Source organism: Nicotiana sylvestris, chromosome 1 (assembly GCF_000393655.2).
Source record: "Nicotiana sylvestris chromosome 1, ASM39365v2, whole genome shotgun sequence".
Classification (NCBI taxonomy): Eukaryota; Viridiplantae; Streptophyta; class Magnoliopsida; order Solanales; family Solanaceae; genus Nicotiana; species Nicotiana sylvestris.
Genome location: NC_091057.1, coordinates 59,180,714 through 59,192,674, shown reverse-complemented (window position 1 = coordinate 59,192,674; position 11,961 = coordinate 59,180,714). Strand labels below are relative to the sequence as shown.

At 41.7% G+C, this 11,961-nt stretch overlaps 1 protein-coding gene across 1 annotated transcript; it reads left to right on the top strand.

The window, feature by feature from the left end:
• Window positions 1-287: 287 nt before the first annotated feature.
• LOC138870235 (uncharacterized) lies at window positions 288-975 on the top strand. Its single transcript, XM_070148028.1, has 2 exons — window positions 288-725; window positions 826-975. The coding sequence occupies exons 1-2, from the start codon at window positions 288-290 to the stop codon at window positions 973-975; spliced, it is 588 nt and encodes a 195-aa protein (XP_070004129.1).
• Window positions 976-11,961: the final 10,986 nt, after the last annotated feature.

Here is an 11,961-nt window from a genome sequence, read left to right as displayed (position 1 = left end):
TATGCTTATCCATGAGTTAATAAAGGGGTATGAGAGAAAAGGAATATCACTTAGATGAATGATAAAGATTGACATGCAAAAAGCCTATGGCTCACTTGAGTGGGTGTTCCTGAAGCAGGTGTTTATTGGGTTGAACTTCCCTAATACATTTGTGAAATTGATTATGACGTGTGTACAAACAATATCCTACTCTATTGTAGTTAATGGTAAGGCAACTACTCCATTTGTTGCAAAGATAAGGGTGAGGCAAGGGGACCCCCTATCTCCCTATATTTTTTGTAATAGCAATGGAATACCTTACTAGGCTCCTGAAGACTCTGAAGTACAATCCTGATTTTAACTGTCACCCTAGGTGTGCAAAGCTGAACCTAGTGCAGTTGGGATTTGCAGATGACCTGCTCCTATTCTGCATGGGAGATGTGATATCGGCAAAGCTACTATATGCTTGTTTTGATAGTTTTTCTAAGGCATCTGGATTAATAGCTAAACAGGGGAAAAGTTTTATATATTTTGGAGGAGTTGCTCCTAACATACTGCAGGAAATCCTGCAAACTTTGGGCTTACAAGCTGGCACACTGCCCTTTAGATACTTAAGACTATCTCTGAGCTCTAAGAGGCTATCAATTGGGCAATGTCAACCACTATTAGACAAGATGACAGGAAGGATCAGTATTTGGATAGCAAAACTACTGTCTTATGCAGGCAGGTTGCAGCTGATTAAGAGTGTACTTACATCTATACAAAATTTATGGTCTTAAATTTTCATATTGCCTAAAAAGATCATTCAGGTGATTGAAGCAATTTGCAGAAACTACCTTTGGACAGGAGCATCTAAAGGTTCCAAAAAATCTCGCATTGTCTGGGAAAAGTTATGCTTACCTAAGGTTGCTGGTGGATGCACATAACAAACATTGGCTTATGGAACAAAGCAGCTATCCTAAAGCACTACAGGAGTCTGGGGCAGAAAAAAGATAGATTGTGGATCAAATGGGTCTACACATATTATATAAAGGACAATATGATGAATGAAGTAAACCAAAAGAAGCATCCTAGGTAGTGCAAAATATATCCAATGCAGGGAAATATATTGAAGAGGTTGGGTTAGTAGTATAGGAGATTATGAGCAAGGAAAAGTACTCCATAAGGCAAATGTATAACAACCTAAGAGGTGAGTATTCCAGAGTTCGTTGGAAGAGGCTGATATATAATATTCAAATTAGTCCAAGGTGATCCTTCATGTTACAACCCATATCCACATGTGTTAGTTTATGCCATATATTAGTTAACATAAATCCAAGAAGGAATTATCTTTGAGATTATAAGAAGTCAATCCTATTGGTCTTAAGTGATACAAGAGTGTATAAGGGTGATTAACAAGTATTAGAAGTTAAATGAATCAAGGATGTTGTAACTCGTATTTTCAGGTAAATCTAGCGGTGCTTAATACACTCAAGAGATCATGTATTAAGGTATTTTAATCATATAATATCCATATCATAAGTCATGAAGTCAAACGAGTTATGGAACAAAAGTCGACAAAAGTTATCGCAACTTAGGTTCATAATTTTACTTAAACATTAGGTCAAATGTTTCTAATCTTTTCTCCTAATTTACAAGGAATTACGGGGTGATCTACCAACCAAATAAAAGATCTATGAGTTTAGTTTCCAATGCAGAAAACCGTTCATCTATACGATCTCGGAGTAGAGAGATATTCGCATTTTTGCGAGAGTGCGCCAAGCACCTCTCTATGGGGCCCACTAAGGCGGTTTAAGATATTTGGACCTATATAGGATGCCTCCAACCCGTTTTAAGTCATTTTTTCTCACTATTTTCAGACCTTAGAACCCTAGGAACATCCTCTCAAGGTTCTCTCAAGATTCAAGACCCAAAAAAGGGCAAACAACACAAATCAAGTGTCGGGAATTCCGTGGCGCTAGTAAGTCTCTTGTTCTTCTTGTTGTTGCTCATTTTTGTGTCGTTCCAGCTCGTGTGGGAGGTTGTTTTAAAGGGTTTATGTTCTGTAAATACTCCCTCATGTTCTTAATATCAATCCTAGGTGATTTCAAGCCTTCTAAAGTGATTCTAGTGCCGAAAAACACTAATTGATCGCTAGTTTCGCTTTTTTGTTGTTGTGGCAGCATTGGAGGGATATTTCATGGAAATTTAAGGTCAAATTGGAGTTGTTCTTTCTGTATAAAGGTAAGGAACCTCTTACTCTATATGTATTTAAGATTATCCAAGTTGCGGCTAAGCCATTGAAGCTAGAACTTGTGAAATATATATCGAAAGGCTTGGTAGTAATGTTATTGTTTTGTGGACTGTTTTGCGTTGCTGTTGGGCTGCGTATTTTACTACTATTTTATGGAGTTTTGGAGGAGAAAGGGTGTGGAGAAATACCATATATATGTAGGGTTTTGGGATGATAGTTATTCGTAACATTTCTGGGTCGTTTGACACGACTACGGTGGTCGTCGTATTTATGATGTAATAAGGTTGTGCGTGGACTATTTTGGGAGGCTCAATATGTTTATTATTGATGTTGTTTGGGCTGTTTGGTGATTGTTTTGAATGGTGTGAAGTCATATATATAGGGGAGGTGCTGTCCGTTTCATCGTAAAATAGGTTGTGGTCGATACATAATAGTTATGACGCTTAAATGATAACGATAGTATCGTTTCTCTTATTGTAGACTAAGGAGTTTTGACAATTGCATAGCTTGAGATTGGGGCAGTATATACAAGGTATGTGAGGCTATCCCTTTCCTTCTTTTGCACGACTCTGATTGTACATAATGTAATGAACGAGCTTCCAAGATACTCTACTCTTAGAAGCTAGCAGTACTTACATTGTTTTCCCTCTTATGGAACGATTGATGTTAATGTTGCTTCTCTTATTCTTATGTTATCAATGTTGTTGGTACTTCCTGATTCTTATAAGGTTCATAGTGAAGAGTTAGTCCTAATAACGTGTATAGAGGATACCGACCTTACGTCACTCCGAAAGGTTTAGAATGTGATTCCATGAGTCGAGCATGCATTATATATATGTATCTATTTTACTCTACCGAGCCACGCTATAGTTGGCCGGGTACGACACCTATTGTGCAACCACTGATCAGTTGGGTTTTACCGAGCTCCACGTGGCCGGGTACGATTCTACCGAGCCTATTATGGCCGGGTACGATATGATGATGATGATGCCCACAGAGGCGAATGCTTTAAAGGTTTATGTATTTATACATATGTATCATGCATTTCATGTAAGTAGCCCTCAGAGGTACTAAGATGTTACAGGTTGTATATTCTCTATCCTTGCTTACATTACTGATCGTATTTATGGTTCCTTGCCTTACATACTCAGTACTTTATTCGTACTGACGTCCTTTTATTTGTTGACGCTGCATGTCGTGCTGCAGGTCCTAATAGACAGGCAGGTGCAGCCCCCCCACCACAGTAGGCTGTCCAGTTCAGCGGTGATTGGCGAGATCCCTTCTCCGGACTTGCCTTGGTCTTGGTATGCATTTTTGTTATAGACATTATGGGTATGTCGGGGCCCTGTTCCGGCTATGTTGCAGCACTTATGTTCATTTAGAGGCTCATAGACAAGTGTCGACTCATGTATAGTTTGGTATGCCTTGTCGGCTGGTTTTTGTTATATAGTCTTTCATGGTAGCGTGGTAGCTCATACCTTATATGTAGTTTCTTGATTGTCTGGTCATCCCCTGCTATGTATGTTCATGCCGTCATATTTTATTGCTGGTTGTCCATGATCCAGGTCTACCATTTATATTGATCTCGTCAGCCCTAAAAGATAATAATGAAGGTTAGATGAAATGTACGTTGGTGCTCGGCAAGTATGGTCGGGTGCTAGTCATGGCCCTCCAGTTTGGGTCGTGACAAACTTGGTATCAGAGCAAGTCTGTCCTAGGGATTGTCTATGAGCCATGTCTAGTAGAGTCTTGATTATGGATGTGTAGCGCGCCACATTTATAATCAGGAGGCTACATGACATCTAGGGTTGTTACCTTCTTCCTGAATCTAGATCGTGCGTAGAGTTGAGTCGTAAGTGTTTGTCTCTAATATTCACCTTGTTTTCTTTCAACGATGCCTTCGACTAGGAAGCAAACGATTAGTAGACGGCTTGATACAGCAGCGGGAGAGGGTACCAGTCAGGTGCCCCAAGTCAGAGCAGGACAAAGTGAGGCTCAAAGTGAGATGCCCTCTCATACCTCATCTACTCCATCTCCTCCAGAGGATATTAGAAGGCACCCAGCGCCTCCAGTTCCTCCGTCTGGCACTCCAGACCAGGATATGCGGAGTGCTTTGCAGTTATTGACTAGCTTGGTAGCTGCTCAGGCTCAGAGGCAGAATACAGGTGCTGCTGAGAAACCAGTTAGTACAAGAGTTCGTGATTTTATTAATTTAGACCCTCCAGTGTTTACCGGATCAGACCCCAAGGAGGACCCACAGACTTTTATTGACCAGGTTCATCGTACACTTCGGGTTATGCATGTTAGTGATACAGAGGCAGTAGAGTTGGCTTCTTATCGGCTACGGGATTTAGCGGTTCTCTGGTATGATAGTTGGGAGAGATCCAGGGGTCCGAACCCTCCTCCAGCTGTGTGGAAGGAATTTTCTGAGGCCTTTCTTCGTCACTACTTGCCAGTTGAGATACGACGAGCTAGAGCTGATAAGTTCTTGAACCTTAGACAAGGTAATATGAGTGTGCGAGAGTACAGTATGCAGTTTGATTCTTTGGCAAGGTATGCTCCCCATATGGTGGCCGAGATGAGTGATAGGGTGCATATGTTCGTGAATGGGTTGGGACCACATCTGATAAATGAGTGTACGACAACCTCCTTGGTGGAGGGCATGGATATTTCCCGTATTCAAGCTTATGCCCAGACACTAGAGGATCGTAAGCACCAGCAGAGGGCAGTTAGGGAGCAGGATAGAGGCCAGCATAAGAGGGCGAGATTTGCAGGGTATTCTGATGACTTCAGAGGCCGCATCAGGCCACAGTTTTCGAGGAGTTCGGCGCCACCTGTAGCTAGTGCTCCTCCACAGTTTCAGAGGCCTCGATATGATCGATCCTATTCTGGTCCAGGTCAGAGTTCGCGGGCATCTGGCTCGCAACATCACAGGGATACTAGTCAGATGAGACCCCCAACACCACATTGTGATCAGTGCGGCAAGGCCCACTTTGGACTGTGTCGTCGAGGTTCTGATGCATGCTATTCGTGCGGGCAGCCTGGCCATATGATGCGGGATTGTCCTAATAGAGGAGGTGATGGTATGGCTCAGCCGACTGGATCTGTGTCTGGTTCTTCCTCATCAGTTCGACCTCCAGCACGGGGTTTTCAGCAGTCGACAGGTCGTGGTAGGGGTAGAGGTGCAGTGCCGAGTTCGAGTGGTGCTCAAAATCGAACCTATGCTCTAGTAGGTCGACAGGATCTCGAGTCGTCTCCAGATGTTGTTACAGGTATTATATCTGTGTTTTCTTATGATGTATATGCGCTGATTGATCCGGGATCTACATTATCATATGTTACACCCTTTGTGGCTAATAAGTTTGGCATTGAACCTGAATTGATAAGTAAACCCCTTGCGGTATCTACTCCGATAGGAGATTCTGTGATTGCTAGAAGGGTATATAGAGGTTGCACTGTGATGATTTGTAGTCGTCAAACCTCGGCAAATTTATTTGAGTTAGAAATGGTTGATTTTGATGTGATAATGGGAATGGACTGGTTGGCCTCATGCTATGCAAATGTTGACTGTCGTACGAAGATGGTTAGGTTCCAATTTCTGGGTGAACCCGTCATTGAATGGAAAGGGAACATTGCTACACCGAAAGGTAGGTTTATTTCCTATCTTAAGGCAAGGAAAATGATCTCAAAAGGTTACATTTATCATCTCGTTCGCGTTAGGGATGCGGAGGCGAAACCGCCTACTTTACAATCAATCCCCGTGGTCAACGAATTCCCAGATGTTTTCCCAGATGAACTCCCAGGCCTTCCTCCTGAAAGGGAGATTGAGTTTAGCATTGATGTGTTGCCTGACACTCAACCGATCTCTATTCCTCCATACAGAATGGCCCCGGCAGAGTTGCGAGAGTTGAAGGTGCAGTTGAAGGACTTGCTGGATAAGGGCTTTATTAGGCCTAGCACTTCACCTTGGGGTGCACCAGTCCTATTCGTGCGGAAGAAAGACGGGTCGTTACGGATGTGTATCGACTATCGACAGTTGAATAAGTCTACTATAAAGAACAAGTATCCACTTCCAAGAATTGATGACCTGTTTGACCAACTCCAGGGTGCCAAGTATTTCTCCAAGATTGATTTACGTTCAGGGTATCATCAGGTGAGGGTTAAGGAGAAGGATATTCCAAAGACGGCCTTCCGGACAAGATACGGGAACTTTTTGTTCTTGGTGATGTCATTCGGGCTAACAAATGCCCCAACAGCTTTTATGGATCTCATGAATACTATATTTAGGCCCTATCTTGATGTGTTCATGATTGTATTCATTGATGACATTCTAGTATATTCTCGTTCGGAGGCGGAACATGCGGGCCACTTGCGGATAGTATTACAGACGCTTCAGGATCGTAAGTTATATGCTAAGCTCTCCAAATGTGAATTTTGGCTGAACTCAGTAGCGTTCCTTGGCCATGTGATATCTGACGAGGGTATTAGTGTCGACACTCAGAAGATCGATGCAGTAAAGAATTGGCCGAGACCTACAACACCATCAGAAGTCCGCAGCTTCCTAGGGCTAGCAGGATATTATAGGCGGTTTGTGGAAGGGTTTTCCTCTATATCATCACCATTGACTAAGTTAACACAGAAAGCTACCAAGTTCCAGTGGTCTGACACTTGTGAACGTAGTTTTCAGGAGCTGAAGAATCGATTGACATCCGCACCAGTGCTCACTCTTCCTGAAGGAACAGAAGGTTATGTGGTATATTGTGATGCCTCAGGTATAGGTTTGGGGTGCGTATTGATGCAGCGTGGGAAGGTGATTGCTTATGCATCAAGACAATTGAAGAAGCATGAAAAGAATTATCCAACCCATGATTTGGAATTGGCTGCAGTAATATATGCTTTGAAGATATGGCGGCACTACTTATACGGCGTCCATGTTGACATCTACACAGATCACAAGAGTTTACAATACATCTTCAAGCAGAAAGAGTTGAATTTGAGGCAGCGTAGGTGGCTTGAATTATTGAAAGACTACGACGTCGAGATATTGTATCATCCCGGTAAAGCCAATGTTGTGGCAGACGCTCTCAGCCGTAAATCAATGGGAAGCTTAGTACATATTGAGGCAGGTAGATGGGGGTTGATTAAAGAGCTTCATCAGCTAGCCAATATGAGAATCAGATTGTTAGACTCTGATGACGGAGGTGTTACTGTACAGAATACATCAGAATCATCTTTGGTAGCCGAGGTAAAAGCACGACAATATGAAGATCCTATCTTAGTACGATTAAGAGAAAGCATTCAACAGTGTAAAAGTATGGCTTTTGGGATCGGAAAAGATGGGGCACTGAGATACCAGAGCCGATTGTGTGTGCCTAATGTGGCAGGGTTGCGAGAGAAGATTATGAATGAGATTCATCAATCCCGATATTCCATCCATCCCGGCTCGACAAAGATGTATCATGATGTCAAGGAGCAGTATTGGTGGGATAATATGAAGAAGTCTATTGCAGAATTTGTAGCCCAGTGTCCCAATTGTCAACAAGTAAAGATAGAACATCAGAAACCCGGTGGATTGCTTCAGAATATAGAGATTCCGACCTGGAAATGGGAGGTGATTAATATGGACTTCATTATTGGATTACCTCGCTCTTATCATAAGTTTGACTCCATCTCGGTGATAATTGATCGACTTACAAAATGTGCCCATTTCCTGCCAGTTAAGACAACTTACACGGCTAAAGATTATGCGAAGTTGTATATCAAGGAGATTGTTAAGCTTCATGGTGTGCCGGTATCTATTATTTCAGACCGAGGAGCTCAATTTACAGCTAACTTTTGGAGGTCTTTTCAGAAGGGTTTAGGCACACAAGTGAATCTCAGCACTGCATTTCATCCGCAGACTGACGGACAGGCTAAACGTACCATTCAGACACTGGAAGATATGCTACGAGCATGTGTTCTAGAATTTAAGGGAAATTGGGATGCCCATCTTCCACTCATAGAATTCGCCTACAATAATAACTACCATTCTAGTATTAAAATGGCCCCATACGAGGCACTATACTGGAGAAGATGTAGATCACCAGTTGGATGGTTCGAAATCGGTGAAACAGAATTATATGGGCCAGATTTGATTCACCAAGCTATTGAGAAGTTGAAAGTGATACAGGAGCGATTGAGGACGGCACAAAGCAGGCAAAAATCTTATTCCGATGTCCGACGTCATGATCTGGAGTTTGAGGTTGGTGATTGGGTTTTCCTGAGGATCTCACCAATGAAGGGTATTATGCATTTTGGGAAGAAAGGTAAGCTGAGTCCAAGGTATATCGGGCCATATAAAATTCTTCGACGGATTGGACAGGTTGCTTATGAGTTAGAATTGCCATCCGAATTGGAATTTGTCCACCCGGTATTCCATGTATCTATGTTGAGGAAATGTATTGGAGACCCTTCTCGAGTCGTCCCTATCAAAGATGTACAAGTTACAGAGGACCTATCATATGAAGAAGTGCCAGTGGCGATATTAGATCGACAAGTCTGCAAGCTGAGAACGAAAGATGTAGCTTCCGTCAAAGTATTGTGGAGGAACAAAAATATGGAAGAAATGACATAGGAAGTAGAAGAGGAGATGAAGTCTAAATACCCTTACCTATTCCATAATGAAGATAACAAGGATGCTGGTGGAAGACAGGATACATTGGAAGGTGAAACGACTCTATGAGGTAAGCAATAATTTGAGAATACTCCTCCTTAATACAAAATGGTGATATGTAGATAATGTAAATATGCATAATGCTTTGTGTAGCCTTGTGAAGCCATATGTTGGGCTTAATTGCTTGCAAGTTTTGCTAGTGACCATTTTATAGGGGAAAATTGATCGGAAATTTCCATTGGAATCCACGATGATTTAAACTCCCCATGAACCCTTACATTCGAGGACGAATGTTCCTAAGGGGGGGAGGGTGTTACAACCCATATCCACATGTGTTAGTTCATGCCATATATTAGTTAACATAAATCCAAGAAGGAATTATCTTTGAGATGATAAGAAGTCAATCATATTGGTCTTAAGTGATACAAGAGTGTATAAGGGTGATTAACAAGTATTAGAAGTTAAATGAATCAAGGATGTTGTAACTCGTATTTTCAGGTAAATCTAGCGGTGCTTAATACACTCAAGAGGTCATGTATTAAGGTATTTTAATCATATAATATCCGTATCATAAGTCTTGAAGTCAAACGAGTTATGAAACAAAAGTCGACAAAAGTTGTCGCAACTTAGGTTCATAATTTTACTTAAACATTAGGTCAAATGTTTCTAATCTTTTCTCCTAATTTACAAGGAATTACGGGGTTATCTACCAACCAAATTAAATATCTATGAGTCTAGTTTCCAATGCATTAAACCGTTCATCTATACGATCTCGGAGTAGAGAGATATTCGCATTTTCGCGAGACTGCGCCAAGCACCTCTCTATGGGGCCCACTGAGGCGGTTTAAGATATTTGGACTTATATAGGATGCCTCCAACCCGTTTTAAGTCATTTCTTCTCACTATTTTCAGACCTTAGAACCCTAGAAACATCCTCTCAAGGTTCTCTCAAGATTCAAGACCCAAAAAAGGGCAATCAACACAAATCAAGTGTCGGGAATTCCGTGGCGCTAGTAAGTCTCTTGTTCTTCTTGTTGTTGCTCATTTTTGTGTCATTCCAGCTCATGTGGGAGGTTGTTTTAAAGGGTTTATGTTCTGTAAATACTCCCTCATGTTCTTAATACCAATCCTAGGTGATTTCAAGCCTTCTAAAGTGATTCTAGTGCCGAAAAACACTAATTGATCGCTAGTTTCATTTTTTTGTGGTTGTGGCAGCACTGGAGGGATATTTCATGGATATTTAAGGTCAAATTGGAGTTTTTCTTTCTGTATAAAGGTAAGGAACCTCTTACTCTATATGTATTTAAGATTATCCAAGTTGCGGCTAAGCCATTGAAGCTAGAACTTGTGAGATATATATCGAAAGGCTTGGTAGTAATGTTATTGTTTTGTGGACTGTTTTGCGTTGTTGTTGGGCTGCGTATTTTACTACTATCTTGTGGAGTTTTGGAGGAGGAAGGGTGTGGAGAAACACCATATATATGTAGGGTTATGGGCTGATAGTTATTCGTAACATTTCCAGGTTGTTTGACACGACTACGGTGGTCGTCGTATGTATGGAGTGATTAGGCTGTGTGTGGACTATTTTGGGAGGCTCAATATGTTTATTATTGATGTTGTTTGGGCTGTTTGGTGACTGTTTTGAATGGTGTGAGGTCATATATATAGGGGAGGTGCTGTCCGTTTCATCGTAAAATAGGTTGTGGTCGATACATAATAGTTATGACGCTTAAATGATAACGATAGTATCGTTTCTCTTATTGTAGACTAAGGAGTTTTGACAATTGCATAGCTTGAGATTGGGGCAGTATATACAAGGTATGTGAGGCTATCCCTTTCCTTCTTTTGCACGACTCCGATTGTACATAATGTAATGAACGAGCTTCCAAGATACTCTACTCTTAGAAGCTAGCAGTACTTACATTGTTTTCCCTCTTATGGAACGATTGATGTTAATGTTGCTTCTCTTATTCTTATGTTATCAATGTTGTTGGTACTTCCTGATTCTTATAAGGTTCATAGTGAAGAGTTAGTCCTAATAATGTGTACAGAGGATACCGACCTTACGTCACTCCGAAAGGTTTAGAATGTGATTCCATGAGTCGAGCATGCATTATATATATGTATCTATTTTACTCTACCGAGCCACGCTATAGTTGGCCGGGTACGGCACCTATTGTGCAACCACTGATCAGTTGGGTTTTACCGAGCTCCACGTGGCCGGGTACGATTCTACCGAGCCTATTATGGCCGGGTACGATATGATGGAGCCTATTATGGCCGGGTACGATATGATGATGATGATGCCCACAGAGGCGAATGTTTTAAAGGTTTATGTATTTATACATATGTATCATGCATTTCATGTCAGTAGCCCTCAGAGGTACTAAGATGTTACAGGTTGTATATTCTCTATCCTTGCTTACATTACTGATCGTATTTATGGTTCCCTGCCTTACATACTCAGTACTTTATTCGTACTGACGTCCTTTTATTTGTGGACGCTGCATGTCGTGCTGCAGGTCCTGATAGACAGGCAGGTGCAGCTCCCCCACCACAGTAGGCTGTCCAGTTCAGCGGTGATTGGCGAGATCCCTTCTCCGGACTTGCCTTGGTCTTGGTATGCATTTTTGTTATAGACATTATGGGTATGTTGAGGCACTATTCCGGCTATGTTGCAGCACTTATGTTCATTTAGAGGCTCATAGACAAATGTCGACTCATGTATAGTTTGGTATGCCTTGTCGGCTTGTTTTTGTTATATAGTCTTTCATGGTAGCGTGGTAGCTCATACCTTATATGTAGTTTCTTGATTGTCTGGTCATCCCCTGCTATGTATGTTCATGTCATCATATTTTATTGTTGGTTGTCCATGATCTAGGTCTACCATTTATATTGATCTCGTCAGCCCTAAAAGATAATAATGAAGGTTAGATAAAATGTACGTTGGTGCTCGGCAAGTATGGTCGGGTGCTAGTCATGGCCCTCCAGTTTGGGTCGTGACACTTCAGTTTATATATGGCTGCACAGAATAAACTATATACCAAAGATAGGCTCATCAAATGGGGGATGCAGAGTAGCCCTCTATGTGAACAAG